At 33.4% G+C, this 19,723-nt stretch overlaps 1 protein-coding gene across 1 annotated transcript in view; it reads left to right on the plus strand.

Moving 5' to 3' along the window:
- Positions 1–2,699: 2,699 nt before the first annotated feature.
- LOC121122990 (synaptotagmin 1) overlaps positions 2,700–19,723 on the plus strand; it is a 50,199-nt gene continuing 33,175 nt past the window's right edge. The window contains exon 1 of the mRNA XM_040718072.2: positions 2,700–3,572. Coding sequence (XP_040574006.1) covers positions 2,937–3,572 — 636 coding nt within the window. The 5' untranslated portion in view covers positions 2,700–2,936. The remainder of the gene's footprint in view (positions 3,573–19,723) is intronic.

The raw sequence follows: 19,723 nt of genomic DNA on the forward strand, positions 1-19,723 counted from the left end.
GTTGGACCACAACGGCCATCCTTTTTTAGCCCGAAGCAATAGCCCCAAAAACACAACTTGAGCTGGATATTTTGTCCTCGAGCGACTTCACCTGGAAGTAACGCCAAATATCTGTCATACTCCTTTTCTAAATTAGGTCAGTAAGAAAAAACATGGAACGTTTACCTTGCACCATGCTCCACTATAATAGTTTATGGCAACATTAGCTTTGGGATCCGTATATATGAACTTAAAACAAGTTCCTTGATACCTTGTGAAATTGGTATCCTTGAATATTCTTATAATTATCCTTTCTGTGCTCATACAAAATTGAAACTGTTTGTGAAAAAAAGTCAATCGTTTATTATAATTTGCACTAAAATAATTAATAATTTAAATATATAGAATTAAAACAAGATTAAAGATGCTTTATACTTAAAATAATTGATGAATTAATAGCTATAAACTCATAAGCAATTTATTTTTCTCTCGGAATATTATTGTTAACCATTTTCATGCGAACTCACCAGCTTATTATATTTAAATTTCTTAACAAATATTAAAAACTAAATGGATCAAAAATCAATCAAAATCGACCTTTTGTAAAAGGAATTTAAAAAAAAAATGAAATATAAGCTATATTCTTTATCTTGAGCTAGGATTGAAAGAACTTAAAGTAAAAATAAAAAAGATATTAGTTTCTAAGTAAGGTCTTATATTTGACTCGATTATTTGGTGGTTATATAAATTTTTTATTAACTGTAATCAAGATAAAGTAATAAATAATTCATTCATCTAGTGCTCAAAAATGTTTGTATTAATTTGTTATTTTCTTTGATTTTCATCTATATACTTCTTTCATGTGGAAACATGGCACTGAATCGTGATTATGCCCTAAAAAATTGATTAAAAAAAAGACTTTACAGGCCAAACCTGTAAAGGTTGAAAGTTTTAATTCGTGTAATATGGCTTAAATAACGATCAAAAATGTGGATTTCAGCCTGCCTGCCAAAATGTTGTTGCTGTTATTAAAGCAAAGTGTATCTATTCGTAATAATTCGAGCAATGGCGGATACTACCGCTTGTTAAATAATAATTCCTTAGTTGGGGAGAAGAGGGACTGGCTAACTAGCTTAGGTATGTTGGACATTTTCCTCCCTCTGTGTCTTTTTGGAGGAAAGTTTTCCAATGCCATAAAAGTACAATAAGGTATTATAAACAGTGATGTAAATCCTCTGAATTCTTTTAGCTGGCCCTTTTTTTTTTGGAATTGGTAATCTGAAGAATAAATTTTATTTTCCTTGACAGTTTTTATTGTAATTTAATTCCATAGTAGTAGATTCAATTATATTCAAAACCTGATTAAAAGTTTGTGAGTGCTCATAAAAGACCCCGAAGATTTGTTGCGGAATTTTCGCCGGTTGAACGGGGTCCATCTCGCTGAAAGACAGCATTGCCGTCGGAGAAATTTTTCATGACCCAGCGGAGCAGATTGAATTTGAAAACTTCGATGTGAATGGCTGCTGACAGCCTGTAATCCTCCGGTAAATAGATCAAGGGCGTCCTTGGGGCATATGCACATACAAAACCTAATTGAAAATTCATATGTACTCATAAAAGACGGAGCGTAACCCAAGATTTGTTGTGGAGTTATAATTGTAAGTCCTTGTTAGACTCTGAGTAGAGTTGGGGATCGACATCGAAGTCATTCAAGCAAATGTCCTTGTTCATATCCTTTTCTCCTTCCTCTCTTGTCACAGCTGATTGTAGCTGATTTAATGAAACGTCACGAGCATTATTCATTCTCTCCTCCAAAACATTCTACCATTTTGATTTTTGTTTTTTTTTTTTTAACATGTCCATTCTAAACTGGATTTTCTTCACGTTTTTATTAAAGTAACTTTATTAACTTTAAAAAATCACGAAACTTCCACTTTCTTTTAAAGTATTAAGCAACACCTAACATCCATTAGGACTTTTATTCTGAATAATTTTAGATCTACAAACTTTTTGGTATTTCTCTCTCTCTCTCTCTTTGTGTTCCTTAGATTCTTCTGTTCCTCAAAAACCGAGGAGAAAATGCTTGCTTCTTCAAAAGTACACTTAATAAAAGTAAAACGAATAAAATTGAAGTAGAAAACTAAGAAAATGAAGACATTTCAAAAGTTTTTTTTTTTTTTTTTTTTTGGGAAAAAAAAAAAGACTTCAAAGTCAGCTAAAGAACTAAGTTTCATTTCCATTTTTGAGTATATTGTATGTACATATATTATATGAGTATTATCAATAAGAAGGATAGAAAGAAGGTAATATATAGTTTTTGCCTTCATATTTGAGTACGTTATTAGTATTCAATATACAAAAGATGAAGGAAGAAGGAGAGCGGAAAATTAATTTAATTATACGGGAGAATTAATAATATAATATGTGTTCAACATTCCACATATATAAAAACGTAAATTGTTTGAAAATTTTTTGTCAAAAAAGAATAAAAGAAAAGATAAATACAATAAGATATTGTATTTTATTTCAAAAAGCGTGTACTTGGATATTTAAAAACACTTCGGAGTATAAAATAATGGAAAAAGAAAAAGGGGAAACACAAAAGGAGAAAGGAATCCATTTTTCGTTTCTTTTTGCTCCGACGGAGAACTTTATTTGAAAGAAAAGAAAAAGGAGGGTAGCCCCCCCCCTCTCTTCTCTTTACTTTTTTTTTTGGTCCCGTTGAAGGAAAGTCCCGCGTCGATTAGTTTACTTTTTCATCTCATCATGATCAAGTATAAAATAAAAAAAAACTAAATGAACGAACACAAAAAGGCCCAAAGACTAAAAGTATCATCGTCGTGATTCCTATACCCATTGTGAATATCCAGAACTTGTACCTATTGTAAAAAGGAATAGAAGAGAGGAGAAGAAGAATTACTTAGGCAGTACAGAGACTTTGCTACTTCTTCTTCACGATGGCACCCCGCACCCCTCGTGAAGTAGTCTCCACTCCCAGCCCTCCTCCAGCAAATCCCCTCATGAACCTGGAGCACAAATTCGAGGAGTCAACGGGGATGTCCACCTGGCAAGTCCTCGTTCTTCTTTCGGTCCTACTTGTAGGGATCTTGGGGATTGTGGGCTGGTGCGTGTATCGTTTCTTCCGCAAAAAGCGGCGTGACGGCAGTGGAAAGGGGACGGATGGTAGCGGGAAGGATGACGAGGACGCTCTCGTGGATAATGACGAAGAAGAGATCAAAGGGGAGGATGAGGAAGGGAAGAAAGATGGGGAGGGTGAGTTTCTGGGTCGTCTCCAGTATGAAATCAAATATGATTTCAATACACAGACCCTCATCGTCAAAGTTGTTCAAGCCTCCGATTTACCTGCTATGGATATGGGAGGCGTTTCTGACCCCTATGTAAAAATCTATCTCATTCCGGAGACCAAAGGGTTCAAAAAGTATGAGACGAAAGTTCACCGCAAGACCCTGAATCCCTTCTTCAACCAAACCTTTGAATTTAAGAATCTCCCATATGCAGAGACTTTTGATAAGACCCTCATGTTTAACATATTTGACTATGATCGTTTCTCAAAACATGATCAGATCGGTGAGGTAAGTCGGCAGTTTTATTATTATTCTCACTAGTTAAGGATGGAACTCTATACACATGCGTATATGAGGTGGGTTCAAAAAGTAAGGTGACTTTTCAAATTTCGCGGGCAAATTACATTTGGTATGCTCGATTTTTGTATGCGTGTACATTCGCTCCGAACATATATATGTTTACTGTTTCAGCTATATGATATGTTTAGTTGGTTTGTGAGAAGCACTACGGAATGAATTATTTTGCGTGTTCGGGGATTTTTTGCCATTGAAAAGCATGGATCAAAGAATTTACATCAAATTAAGTGTAAAAATGAAATTAAGTGCTTCAAAACACTTTAAATGTCGATAATGGCATACGGTGAAACTGTTCTGAGTATTAAAAAAAATTGAAATGATGCAAACTCTTCCAAGAAGGCCAGGAATATTCCAATGGTGAGCCCCGCTCTGGACACCCAAGCACATTGAAAACTTTGAAGTAGTGAATAAAATTGTTTTTGAAAGTTACTGAGGTATTGAGATATCGTTTAGCTCGTGATGAGACGAGTGGCAGGGATGATTGTTCCGCAACACCTTAATTTTAACAAAAGAATCGTATCATGTTTTGCCCAAAAACAACACCACAATCATGATATAGCCACCATATTTACTGAATTTGGCCCCATGTAACTTTTTCTTGTTCTCAAAACTGAAGAGACCTATGAAAGTACGGAGAGTTGTTGAGAGGAAGACTGTATATCTGAACGAGCTCAAGGCTATACTGAAAAGGTCTTCAAGGATTGGAAAGAGCGTTGACAAAAGTCTATTCTATCTGGGGGGGATTACTTTGAAGGGGACAGCATAAATATTCATGAATGAATAAATATTTTTCCCCCTAAAAATACAAATTCACCTTACTTATTGAAAACATCTTATATATATATATTAAAAAAGAAGGGCTTTCACTTTATGAAGAAAAAGAAAGTTTCTTCTAAATTATTGTTCGTCTCCTATTGAAACGATTACATTTCATATATATAATTATTATTCCATTGTTATAAGCATTGGTATGCTATATTTACTACTCTCATACATATTATAATCATAGGATAGAAAGAAAAAAGACATATAGAAATGATCACGCATATACATTATGTACAAATAGGCATGAAACCTTGTATGATTGTGCGTACATAGGTATATGATTTCTCCCAGTCCCTTCTAAAACTTTGACTTCCCTTCCTCCTCTTGAGGCTTTCTCTTCTTGTAAAAAAAAGACAATCATATGTACGTTCGGTACACACTATTATCATTTGATTTATGTCCATATCTCTGCTCGCAACAGTCCCACAAAAAGAAATAGAGAGATATAATTTAATTCTACTTTGAGAATACATATTCTCTGTTGATATCTTTGTATAGTAGTGATTTATTCAGTATGCCAATATATTATATTAAGGTATGAATTATCATTATCTTACTATATTTGTGCTTCACGGTGACAAACAAAATCCCCCCACCCCCTTTCTCCATATCATAATACTCATAAAGATTAACTTTATGAGTATTATGACGATAAAAAAGGAGATAAGCGCGTACCTTATGGCTCTTTTTATAAGCACCTACAAAGATAAGCAAAAATTAAGTATGTAGGGCATATCTGTCTTATAGATCCACGGGATAATAATTGCAAAATATCTTGTTTTGGTTATATTTTTACCAACACAAATGAAGTATGTTTTCCCGCCTTGGTTTCTTTGTCACCTTATAAAAAGGAGTACGTAAAACTTAGAGATTCATTGTAGTTAAACTTTCTAGGAGGCTCATAAATGCTTAGAGTAAGAGGCTATTAAATTTTAAGAGGTCAAAGGTCTATGTCACGACCATAACTTTTGAACAAATTGAGATACATCACTCAAATATGAGTCATTTATTGGAAGGTTAATAGAAAATATTAGGTTAGACCATTATGTAATCGGACTTGCTCGAATTTTCAATTTGATGTATCGTACTGACTGCTGGGGAAGACAGATAAATTTTGATATAACATTTAACCAATCATACTCTTTCACATTAAAAAGTGTGGTGGGAAGTAAAACATCAGCTGTATACGCGCTATGGTATAACGGTTAATTTCTATTACATACATAGAATAATAATATTCTTTCAAATAGAATCTAGATACAATCCATTTTTCTCCCTAGATTTTGTTGTATTGACATATCTGTAATGTACGTGTTTTGAGTAATTAATTAATTATTATAATGAACCCTGTATTTTTATTTAGAAAGCTCTTACTCGTTTTTTCCCTATCCGAATGAATATTTTAAAATTTTTAAAAGGTACAGCAGGATGGATAATTCAGGAGGGCAATTTATTATTTGGTTATTTAGTTTGGATCACTTTTCCAATTCTTTATTCCAATAAAAAAAGAGATATCGATTGAGTGAAAGCAAAAAACCCTACCTCAATTTTAAAAATTAGTATGTAAAAAACAAAAAAAGAGGAGAGTGTTTATAGTGTGCGTAAGGAAATCCTAGACCGTTTTTTGATAGTAAGATTCACCTAATTAAGAACAATATATACCAGGTGATCCATTGATATCTGAACACTTACTAATTCAATAATTAATTAAGATTGAGTGATTGAAATGAATTAATATTCCTATATATTAAAGTATAAAGAATTTCTTAAAAACAAAACAAACCTAAAATCTCTAGTTTACGTACAAGTCGAGACGAAGACATTTGAACGGGATCGACGAATTTCCACTCCCACACTCCAAACAGTTAGGTGTCTCCAGGATGAAATTCAAAATATTTGATTTTTTTTGAAAAAAAATTTAAAAAATTTAATTTTTTGTAAGAAAATTTAAAAAATTCTCAGCTGTTCAGAAAAAAATTATTTTTGGTACAAATTTCAAATATTAAATTTCTGAAAAAAAATCAAATATTACATTTTTGGAAAAAAAAGTTCAAATATTAAATTTTTGGAAAAAAATTTCAAATATTATATATTTTGGGGAAAAAATCAAATATTACATTTTTATGAAATAAAAAAAATATCCCTTTGTTTCGCGTAAAGTTTTTCATTCTGAAAAGTCTAAAAAGAGCAAAAAATCCTTAATTTGGGGGTCTACAACCCCTCCAGCCACGCCTTGAGGACGCCTCTGAACATCCATTGCAATTAATAAATGATTTATGGAGCTCAAACTGTCACGGTACGATTTTCTTACGCACACTGTATAAAAATCCTAGGGGGCTTAATAATGGATTAATATTTATTATTCATTATATGAAACAAATTATTAATATCATTTCATGCCATAGTCTTTTCTTGTTTTGTATACTTTAATATACAATTGTTTTGAAAAATTAACTGTTCGACCAATAAGGCAAGCTGGTACAGAAGTTATTTTTGCTATACCGGGTGGAACCTTGAAACTTACAAACTTGGAAATAAAAAAGAAAATAGCCACCCATTCTTTAATTATACATTTAACAAAAATCTATATGTTTCCTTTTCGGATACATAGCCAATGTTAAATAGATTTACTCGATTCGACCACCATTGATCTCACCATTGTCTCTTGCAAAAAGAGTTGCAAGTATTGGGAACGTTGTTTGGGTCCATGGATGCCCACTCTTCGTCGACGTAGGCCTTCATGGAGTCAACTTCAGGGCAGCGAATGCTACAGGCCCTCCTCTCCATGTGAAACAGAAAGAAACGTCGCGGGGATTGACGTCCACATTGTATATTGGTCACATTCTGTTGTCCCAGAAAGCAATGTTGTTAGCTAAGTAGGTCTGAGTAATTTTCGCTGTGTGAACGGGTCCCCATCTTGATGAAAGACGGTGTTGCCGTTGGAGAAATTTTCCAGGACCCTGGGGAGCAGATTAGATTTAAAAACGTCGATGTGTATGGCTACTTTGAGCCTGTAATCCTCCGGGAAACAGCTCCAGGGCGTCCTAGAGGACATTGCATTAAAGAGGGAATTTTTTCCGGAGCCCTCCTTCCTACATATGGTCTTGTTGTGGTCTAGCCTCTTCTTAACAGTTTGTAGATGTTCTTACAAACCATTTCCGTCAGCATGGACACCTCTATTGGAGCGTCACCTGCACAAAAAAAAAGAGTTGATGCCTAAATCTTGCTGCAATGACATTTTGAATATAATCAAAGTAATACATTTGTACTCAAACTTCCAATGAAATGTCTCAATTTGTACAAATTGTTTTTGATCAATTAGGGAAGAGAAAAGATGGATAATTAGTGAAAAATGTCAAATTCTTTCCATTGAACTTAGTGATGTGCCAAGAGCAGAATTTTGTTGCTCCATTATTTCGAGTTTATAGAAAAATTACTCGTTTGACTACTCGCTACTCGCTTGAATACTCGTTTAAATATTTATTACTCTCATGGGTATGAAACTTACAATTTTTCCCTAACTGATAATTATGGAGTGATAAACACAAAAATTCATTGATTTAGGGGAGCTATAGCCCCTTCAGTCCACCTGCTGCGTACCCTACCTAACACTTTACAGGGACGTCTGCAAGATTATTTTTTTTTTTTTTTTGGGGGATTTTTTTAGAATTTTTTTGAAAAAAGAAATTCAAAATTTACAATTTTTTGGGGAAAAAAATGAAAGCCCTACAGCTAATAACAAAAAATCATTTTTTTATGGAAAAAAAAAATTAAAAATACAGAGCTCTTTTAAAAACTGATTTTTTTGGGGAAAAAATACTAAAATTAAATTCGAAATATAAAAATTTTTGAAATAAATTTCAAATAGTAAATTATGGAGACCTTAACAAGGTGGATTAAGGAAGTATTTCTCACACACTTTCAAAAAATTAATTTGAGAAAATTAATTTTTTTGAAAAAAAATTCCAAATTCCCTAGTTATTCACAAAGAATTGAATATTTTGATAAAAAAATTCAAAAGTCCAACGTTGCTTACAAAAAATCATTTTAAATTGAAATGTTCTGGTAATTTTTTTTCAAAAATTCAATTTCAAATATGAAATTTTTTGGAAAAAATTTAATAATATCCACAGCTGTTTAAATAAACTAAAATTGTTGAAAAATTATTTTAAAAAATATTATTATTATTTTTATTTTTTTTTCAAATATTAAATTTAATTGAACAAAATATCAAAAATCCGTAGCTATTCACAAAAAAATGAATAAAATCTACAGCTGTTTACAAAATAAATACTTTTCTAGGTTAAAATTTCGAAAATTAATGACAAAAGTTATTTTTTGAGGGAAAAAGGTTTACCCCTATTTTTTCCCCCTTTCAGGAGTAAATAAGGCCCCTACTTTTAACCAACCAACAAACCATATCTCAAACTTTTGAATTATTGAATTACCTACTTCCATTATCCCAATGCCTTTATACTCCTAAGCTATTTCCTTCTAGTATGTTCTCTCAATCAGGTTTTTTTTGTTGTTATGTTTGTCAAAGTAGTTCGTATGTTGTTATTGTGACATAGTGTCTTCATACTTGTATACATACATACTTAGTTGGATAAAAAAGAGAGGGGAAAGGGAGTGAAGAAGCCATAATTTTGGCGTTGGTGGTTGATATACACCACATAAATCCAATAGATATACCTATATATATTGTAGGACGGTTCGTTTTTCAACTTTTTTCGAATTTCGATTTTGGCAAGTGCATAAAAGTTGTCAAACAATATGAAAATCTGATGTATTTTTTTAGTTGCCCCGTTTTTTTATGAAGTGCTAATCTAAAGAAGGAATTTTTCTTTTCCTTAGCAGTTGTCATTATTATTTAATTCGTGGGTAGTGAACTTCCTATATACAATAATTATAATTTATTCTATTCGGCCACCATTGGGTACACAGATGGCCACAATCCTCTCGCAAAAATAGTTGCAAGTATTGCAATCGAAGTTCGGATCGATGGCGTCAACGTTTTCGTGACGTATGCTACAGGCCCTCCTCTCCATGTGTGGAGAGAAAGAAAAATCGTGGGGTTTGACATCCAGACTGTATAGTGGCCACATGCTCGTATCCCAGAAAGCGATGTAGTTAGCTAGGAAGGTCTGAGTATGGGGCCCCATCTAGCTGAAAGACAGCGTTGCCGTCAGAGAAATTTGTCATGGCCCAGGGGAGCAGATTGGATTTGAAAACTTCGATGTGAATGACTGCTGACAGACTGCAATCCTCCGGCAAATAGATCAAGGGCGTCCTTGGGGCATATGCACATACAAAACCTAATTGAAAATTCATATGTACTCATAAAAGACGGAGCGTAACCCAGGATTTGTTGTGGAGTTATAATTGTAAGTCCTTGTTAGACTCTGAGTAGAGTTGGGGATCGACATCGAAGTAATTCTAGCAAATGTCCTTGTTTATATCCTTTTCTCCTTCCTTTCTTGTCACAGCTGATTGTGGCTGATCTAATGAAACGTCAAGAGCATTATTCATTCTCTCCTCTAAAACATTCTACCATTTTGATTTTCGTCATTAATAAATTGTCTTACCTGATCATATTTATATAGGACATCTCGATCAAATTATGAAAAAATAAAAATAAACTCAGAGTAAAAATGAATATTGACAAGACATTTTAAGTTATTAATAGTTATATTATAATTTTTGATAGGCATTTTTCCAACCTATAAAAAGTATACATGAATTATTTTTTAAAACTGTCATATGGGAGCAAAAAAGATAAAAAACTGTAGAAAATTTGATGATGCGCGTTTAATGCGCACATATTTTAGACAAGTTCAGAGTAGAAATATATCAAATTTTCCTATGATTAGTTATTGTCTTGCAGGTCAAACATTCATTTTCTCCATTTGGGGGGTACAGATTTAATTTTTTTTTAGAATAGGGTGACGGTAGAAATATGGGATATTAAGGAGTCCTCTAAATCAAGAAATGATCACGACACTGTTTCACTGATCAACAAAAACCCTTTTAATATGAAGTATATGAATTATCGTCTTGAGGTAACTTACATCAATACAGAGATGTTCTTTTTTTAATTTTTGAAAATTTCAAAAAAAAACAACTAATTACCCTTAAAAAAATTTGTATTAATTTTTTTTTCTTCTAAATAAATAATTTGGAGGTTATGGCAAAGATGCATAACAGAGGGTGACTACAGCCCCTCCAATCCACCTTCTGTGGACGCCCTTGCAATATAACGCAGTTATCGAAGTGGGAATCCATGAGCCATGAAATTTGCATAAGCCAGAGGATAAAAAAAATTGTGTTTTTTTACGTTATAAGCAATTGTACTCTAAACTCGGTGCTAAATTTTTTGCAATGTGCAATATAATGGGGATATAAAGTTTGTTGGACAAACACATACAGGGGAAGGGAAGGGGGTTCAAAGTTGTACTTTTTCCCAGACGACATAAATGTACGACCCCCACACAAGGTCATCTTCAAGTGGCACATCTCACTTTAATTATAATAATGTCTATCATAAGTTATAAATGAGAAATAATGATATATGCGTTATTTTTATCTTAATTGAGTAAATAAAGAACTCCTTTCAAACTTTGAACGAGATGGGCTACCTAAAAATGACATTTTACAGCAATGAAATTTTGAATTGGTGTTTTTTCCTACAATATCATAACTTTTTCGAACAAAGTTTAATGGAAATTCGAAAAAAGTTGAAAACAAACCTCCCTAATCTATATATGTATATATTATTGAAGCAATATATATTCATAAAAGTAGTATAAGAAAAAAGATTCAATATGTGTGTTAATATATTAAAACCCTGGCAACATGGTATTATGTATGATCAAAAAAGGCTCCTATGAGCCTCTTTTGATGATTGGTATATATTTAGAATTATATGGTTTAATTACCTTTTTTATACTCTTTAAATATATGTACATATACCATTAAAATCTGAACACTTTGATTTTTAAACTTCAACAAAATACAATTTATTAATTAACAATAGTATTTCACCAACATTAATACTGTAAATTGATGTGTGCCTGAGCTCTCTTAATCATCAATGTAATCGCCTTTAGCGCCAATGATGGCTTTTAGACTGCGGCGGTACGCTGCAGATATAGTCATCTATCAATACCTTCTCCTGGACATGCACACAAAAGGTGTCCTCAAAGGAATTAGTATCTGGAGTGTAGGGCACCAAAAGTATCAAAAAAGAGTTCAAGAGAACTCAAAAGATTCATGCAAAAGAGTCTTGCAAGAGAGGTGATGGGGTTCTTTCATTACTGCTGTTAAAAGTGGCATCTCCAAACTCACTTGGCTCTATCCACCAACTTTTTGATAGTTCTCTGGACAGTCTGGTGTGAAATTCCAAGCTCTTTTGCGTGAACCCTCATGGGAATTGGCCTGGGCTGTTTTCTTTAACTCCTCCAGATCTAATGGGCCACCTGGTAGTCAAGAAGGTTGAGATAGGGGAAGGGTGGGGGCCACATTTTGCCCTACCAGAGAGTTAATTTTGTGTCTTGCTAACTGAGTGGCTTGGTGCTTCAGCTAGGGCGTCACCATGACCTAAGTTCCCACATTGGTTGGTTCCAGTAGGTAACCAACCAATGTGGCATCCTCTTTATGTTCGTACGAGGACCCCTTGGAAGTTTCCAACACTTTTTCTGACCACATTCCGGCCTTCAGTCCTTGGGTGGACTCCCACAATTTTAGTGATGGTCGAAGATCGCTCAAAAGCAATAGACAAGATTGGTGATTCTCTGTTTATTCCCCTCTTCCATCAGTCTCATTGATAAAAGAGCAAAAGTCAAATAATAAAATGTGTTTCTTCTCCCTTTGACTACCTTAATCTAAAATGTCAACTGATACTATTATAGGGTAGCCATTCCACAGCTCTACAATATAAAGTGACAGTTAGTGTTCACCACACTAACGACCATGGATTTACTCAATCTAAAGGATCAAAGCCGATAGTAACGTGATTTCAATATTCCTTATGTTATTTATATGTGCTTTTGGCTGTTTAAGAATTGACAATCTTTAATATGATAAATGAATTCAAGGGATATACTCATAGAAAATACATTTTTACCGCGTGTTTTTCTTTCTCTCCTTTCCTTATCACCACATATTTTTTCTTTTACTTGTGATTGATTTATATTTATTTTGACATGAAAAAAATAGAAATATAAAATTGTGGAATAATAAAAAAAAAGGAGTAAGAGCCACTTTCTTTCCCATTGAAAGAAATCCCTTTCATATAATATGTTACAAGGGCGTCCGCAGGGAGAAGGCTGGAGGGGCTGTCCCCAAAAAAAAAAAAAAAATTAACAATTTTTTATTCTTACTAGAAAATTTAATATTTCAAATTTGATTTAATTTTTCAAATTTTGTTCAAAGAATTTTATTTACTGTGAATAGATATGGATTTTTAAAAAATTTCTCCGATAAATATAACATTTGAAATATGATTTTATAAATTTTTTCCAAAAAAAAAAATCAGTTATTACTGAACGGCTCTGGGTTTAAAAAAAAATTCCAAAAGTTTAATTTTTTGTAAAAAAATAGGAATTTTTGAAATTTTTCTTCAAAAAATTTGGTATTTGAAATTTAGTTTAAGAATTTTTTTTCAGAAAGTGTAATTTTTTGAGAATAGGTATGGGTTTTTGTAATTTTTTTCTTTATAATTTAATTTTTTGTTTATAGCTGTTATAGGCTTTTTAATTTTTTTTTCAGAAAAAATTAATTTTTCAAATAATTTTCCAAAAAATTGCAATTTTTGGATTTTTAAATTCCAAACAAAAATCACAATTTATTCACACGATCCTTAATTTGACAACGTTCAAGAGTCTACATTTCCAGTACACCCAAGAGTCTATGAGCTTTCTTCTGAGGCTCCACTGATTAGTAGTGTGGTCTTCGAAACTGGAGATATCACCACAACAAAAGCCAAATCCGGACTATCGAAAATTGTGATGATATTTCCATCGTCATCTTAATATTTGAGTAAAATATCATCAACCCCCTCTGCATACATGCTTTTTTCCATTTTTTTTTGTAAGTGATCCCATTTTTTATGGTGGGTGTACTAGCAAATAGTCAACATTAGCATCAGATTTTTTCCAATTTAAATACCAATTTTATGACGTCATGTTCTGTAAAAGAAAGATCAAGGTAATCGAAGGAAGATAATTCCAAGAGATCTTGGAATTAAGATTTCAAATTCCACGAGGAGAGGAATTCATCTGAGGAAAACTACCAAACCTCATAAGGGAGGAGAGTGGACTCCGTCCTTGGGAATGAGATACCAGGATCGAAACCATAAATTCACGATGATTAGATAATTTTAATATTTCAAAATGGGATCAAAAATCCTTGGAGATAGATATTTTTCTTTTAAATTATACATACATGGAATATTTTTCTATGTATTATGAATAAGTTATAAGGGTCTAAAGAAGAGTGTCGTTTTGTATCATTTTTCAGCCTAAAAATGGAAATATATAAATATCAGAACTAAATACAGAATCTATAAAAACACTTTTAAATATATTCTATTAATCTTATTTTTAATTTGGGGATTGTTTTAAGGGTAAAAAATGACTCTGAAGGATAATAGTCCCAAATTACAGAGTATAATCCTGGATATTTCAGAATTCAGATGACTGAAAGAAAAACTGAGATCAGTTTTGGACTCTCTGCTCAAAGATGAATTACTTTTTTGCCTTTAATTCATTTGTACAAAATGAGTGTTCCCTTGTGTAACTAATTCATGATAGATTAGTTCCTCGTTATTAATAGAGATGCTACGAATATTATTCTCTAGAGTTGCTTTAATCATTAGCTTCCTCATTGTATTCATTTCCTTTGAATAGCAATAATCAATCTTGATTATTAGTCAATTATTTATTTGTGTTTGACTTTTATAAAAAAAAGAAGTCATTTGTCAAATCTGAGAGGCCCAGTTGGGAAATGCGGATCTAATACAGCATCGACTCATGGAATACCTTTTAGTCACGCAAACAGACGTATGATGTTGGTCAAAAGAACAAATGAATGAGAAAATGGATAGGAAAAAGAGTGAGAGAAGAAGAAAAAAAAACACTTTCTTATGATTAAATAAATAAAAATAACAAATCTAAAATAAAAACTTGTCACGAACAACGCTTTTTCTTTTCTCTTCCTACTAAAAAGATAAACAAAGATTTTTTTGTATGTCATTTTGACAAATATTTATTATGATTATATTATTGCTTAGGGAAAAAGTAATTCTCTATTTCCCGCCCTTTTTTAAACAAAGTATATTTTGTTCATTATTGGTCACATCGCATTTATGCGATAAAGTGTTTTAAAGTTGTTAGTTTATACTGCAAACGCTTTTTGGACAGTATTGCGCTTGACCCGTTCAGTCGTGAATGATCGTGCGTCAAGTGTGGAAGTCTCATAGGAAGAAATTTGCCATATTTGACAGTTTTTGTATCCGAAAGGGAGTAACACAGTGAAGGCAACATAGAAAATTTGCGATGTATACGGATTTGATACTCTTTCGGTTAAAAAAACTGTTTTGAACCATTGGCAGAAGAAACTGGAATAGGAAAGTAATCGAGTTTCATTAAGACAGTGACAGACCGCACACATATTTGATGACGTACCAGAAGCTCTGTGAGCTCGGATTGTAAGTTCTTGTGCATCCAACCTACAGTCCGGACCTAGCACCAACTGACTACTACCTGTTCCTGTCTATAGCCAACACGCTTGAGGGTACAAATTTCGCCTTAATAAAGGTCTGTGAGAATGTGTTGTCCTAGTTTTTTGCCACTATGGACAACGGATTCTACGGAAAGGGCATCCTGAAATTGGATTCTCGTTTGCATGAAGTTATGGAATAGAAAGGGGCATACTTGCCTTAAATTGAATGATTGTAACACTTTTTATAAAACATTGAAATTAAGCAAAAAATACGAAGTTACTTTTCCCCAACCTATTATTACTTGAATGTTCGGAGGAAGAGTAAATTTGTTTTCTAGGTAAGGACTGTATAAATACAATGTAGTGTTGGGTTTCGGTATGAAAATCTGAGAACAGCCTTTGTCCGTAATTATTTTAAGTGAACCGAACTATTTTGATTCTAAATGTAGATGCATTTTTGAGGAAAAGTTGAAAAATAAAGCATTAGGGGGATAAAACGGGCCAGCTAAAAATAAACCGGATTTTCATCACTATTCATACGTGTATATATTCTGATGGTTATTTTATTTAGTGTGGTTTGTGCTGTGATGATATTGTATGTTAAGGGCTATACAATTGCACAAAAAATCAAATGTTATATTTACGTAATAAAAACTCCATGGGTTAAAATCGAATTAGTCACAGACCAATGCTGTGGTGGAAAATGGAGAGTTGGCTCACTTAAAAGTGAGGACTTGGAGAAAAAAGTTTATTAACTAAATTTGCAATGCAAAAAATCAAGAAAAAGTCGCAATATACAGCTTCATTTAATAACTTAAAATGGCCTCCGAATTGGATTCCACATTTTGTCCCAGGATTCAGAAAGGAAGCTTGAACCTTTTTCTATTCATTCGTGAAAAAAAATATATAATTAGGGGGCGGTCAATACAGATGATTACATAGAACTTTTGGATAAGAAAGTGCTCCCTTGGGCCAGAGAAAAGGCCGGTGAAATGTGTTTTCAGTCAAGACGGTGCGTCATTTGTTCCGCTGAGACCCAAACAATCCTAAGAGGCAACTTTCTGGACTTTTGGGACCTCAACATGTGATTGCACTCCTCTCCAGACACGAACCCCTTAGACTACTCTATCTTGACGTATCTGGAAGGAGAGATTGTGTGCTACTCTTCAAAAGACCGTCCAGTCTCTAGATGCTTCCATCAAGATGGGTGTGGATCAAGTTCAAGTCTGACTACATAGTCAAACCCTGGAAGGGATTTATATAGAAACAATTAGGGCTTACATATATAAATGTAATATACTACTAGAGAAGACAGCTGATTTATTTACGTTTTTTATATATTTATTTATATCCAGCAAAAATCAGAGTCTTTTGCTTATCTATTCCTTTACATATCGTAATATCCCAACTTGAGTCATCAGAATAATTTCCAGGGGAACGAGTATTTTTATATTATTTAGTTAAATAAGAGTGGAAAATTCCCCTAGCATTGTATTATACTAAGATGAAATAATATTATCTATTATTAATCAATAAGAATAATATCATTATACACTCACGCCACCTTCGTTGTATTTCGTTCATTATATTATTGAATCTGTTATACCTCAGTAGACGGTCAAAAAATTAGCTTTTCCCCCTATGGTAGCCATATAACTCATGTGAAGGCTGTCCTACTCATAGATTTAAATAATATGAAACGGCAGAATATTAAAAAATAAGAACCAAGACTGAACATGTTCAACCTGACAATTTAAAGAATGACTGGGAGGATAAAAGTACAGCTGTCATGACGTTTTATTAGATCAGTTGCTAGAAGCAATTAGAGAAAACAAATAAACAGAAATATCACTGCATATTTAGCAAGGGATTACTACGATATCGATCCTCAATTCTGATCAGAGTCCAACAAGGACTTTGCATTATTCATGAGCATAGATGAAAATAATATTTACCGGCAAAAAAACTAAAAATCAACCCAGAAGAGGAATGCAGCTGTACTGTCATGAGGTGTCATTAGATCAGCTGCAATCAGCTGCAATCAGCTATGAGAGATAGGAAATAAACACAAATCCTACTCCGTATCTAGCAAAGATCTACAAGGTGGAACAAATAACATGGGGAAATCTTCAAAGGCTTATATCGAAGGAACGAGATGGGTGAGAACCATCTTTTGTTTTTATTTGAAAGCTACATTTAATGAAATTCAATTATTCATATTGAGATCCGTCTCTCTTGATAACCTCGTACTCACGGTACCAGATGATTTGTGAGGGTCGGGCGACCTCGTGCGGATCCAGCTTTGACATTGAACTCGTAATGGAGTCCTTCAGTGCCTCCATAGACGAATGATACTTGGTACAGGCCTAATGGTCAACCCTCTTCCAGAGATGAAAATAGTATGGGTTCAGGTCCGAGCTGTCTACAGGCCCAAAATCTGGTCTCCAAAATTGAGGACATTTTGTGGCAAAGATATTTTTTGGCCATGTGGACCGGTGCGCTGTCTTGTTGGAGGGTCTAATTTCTTCCTTGGGGTACTTGATCCATTCGGGGAATGTAACTTAAAAATGCAAAACCATAACCAGTACAATTGCTAAGCTGGATCTGTACGAGGTCGCCCGACCCTGCCAAAGCTTCCGCTGTGTAGATTATCAAGAAAGGGGTTCTCATTATGTATTAAATGTAGCTAGCTATCAAATAATAAAAAAAGAAGTTTCTACCACATCTAGTTCGTCCGTTATAAGCCTTTAAAGATTTTCCCAGTTTATCTGAACCCCTGTTGGCAGGAATGACAGCGATGTCAATTCTCAATTATCACACCACCTTGGTCATTTTTCTCTCTGTTATATTATTATAACTATTTATTATATAAGTAACAATCACAGCAAAAAGATCAACCAACATAAATAAAAATGAAAAAACGTCTAAAAGTAAAAACCAAATATTATGATCATTTATATTTTTGTATGTCAAAATTGTCACTCATGTAATGAGCAAAATTGATAGTCAATCATTTTATTTTCCCGTTTCCCTCACCTGAGGGACAATTTATGTATAAATACCTAAGTATGTTTCATACGGTAGTGATTATCCAACTAACAACCTCCACAAAAATGTATCTATGTCTACTCTAAATACTAATTGATTGAACTCGAATGTAATCTTGTTATAGAGTATTAAATGATAAATGCACTTATAAATAGTCTATGTCTTGACAACCATGACGTCATCGATCCATACGGTTAAGCGAGTTATTATTGATCCCATTGTGATACATTACGTTGGAAAAAAAGTAATTTCGTATTTCCCCGCTCTTTTTTTAACTAAGTATATCTTGCTTATTATTGGTCACATCGGATCATACGATAGAGTGATGTATATGTGTGACTGTATAACACAATTTTTTTTTGAAGAGTACTGTGCTTGGAAAGTTCAGTCGTGAATTACTCTGCGTCAAGGAAGGACGTCTCGAAGAAATTCGCCATATTTTACGTGTTTACTACTTGAAAGGGGAAAATCTGTCGAAAGCGACCAAGTAAATTTGCACTGTATAAGGGGCTGATAATCTTTTGGTTCGTGTTGCACAGCAGTGGTTTGAACGATCCCCCCCACATACCCAATTATGTTCTCCACTGTGAACCACTCTACCTTCTTGGGGATCGAACAGAAGGTGCCAGCATTGGTGAATAGGAAACAACAATACATCATCAAGACAATAACAGACTGCACACATCTTTGATGACACGCCAGAAGCTCTATGAGCTCGGATGGAAAGTTTTCTAAATTATCATAGCGAACACATTTATCAAATAAACTTGTATTGACATTATCAATATGTTAGGTAAGGGGCCTAAATCATATTTTATTTATTTTTAGAAAATACATTGTTTGATAGCCTCGCAGAGTCCTATCCAATGAATACCAGAGAAAAATAAAACTGCTTTTAGAGTAGTAATGTAAACAAGCTGGGGTTTGCCGAGACCAAACATTTAATTTTTAAGCGCAAGCTTTCAGCTTGGCGGGAATCTTGACTTTCAAGCTTAAAGGCCCAAGAACCAAGCTAACAATATCATATAATTGTAAATCCAAACAGGGTAACAACCATTCTTGATTCAAAATAATGAAAAAGGAACATGTTTAAAGACAACTCAAATGCTTCCAACTTGTAATGAGAATTAGTAGAAACCAGCCTTGGGACGGTTTAAAAAAAAATCCTTCATTCCTTAATTTTTGAAGTAATAGTTAAAAAATAAAACTTTCCTATAAACTTCTAAGAATTGCAATTGATAATATAAAGTAAGAGTGCCCGACGAGCTTTTCCCAGGGCGAGTAATCCCACGGCAAATTTCCCGTAAAATAATAATATCTAAACGGATCGCACGTGTTTAGAACACATTTGTCCACGTTAGGCTTGTGATCAATTTGTTACTTCTCAGTTTTCAAACAAATTTTTTATCATCAATTATTTTATTACAATATTTATAAAATTATAGGACTCAAGTAAGAAATTGACCTATATACAAAAAGAGGCAAATCTC

The sequence above is a fragment of the Lepeophtheirus salmonis genome, chromosome 8 (assembly GCF_016086655.4).
Source record: "Lepeophtheirus salmonis chromosome 8, UVic_Lsal_1.4, whole genome shotgun sequence".
NCBI lineage: Eukaryota > Metazoa > Arthropoda > Copepoda > Siphonostomatoida > Caligidae > Lepeophtheirus > Lepeophtheirus salmonis.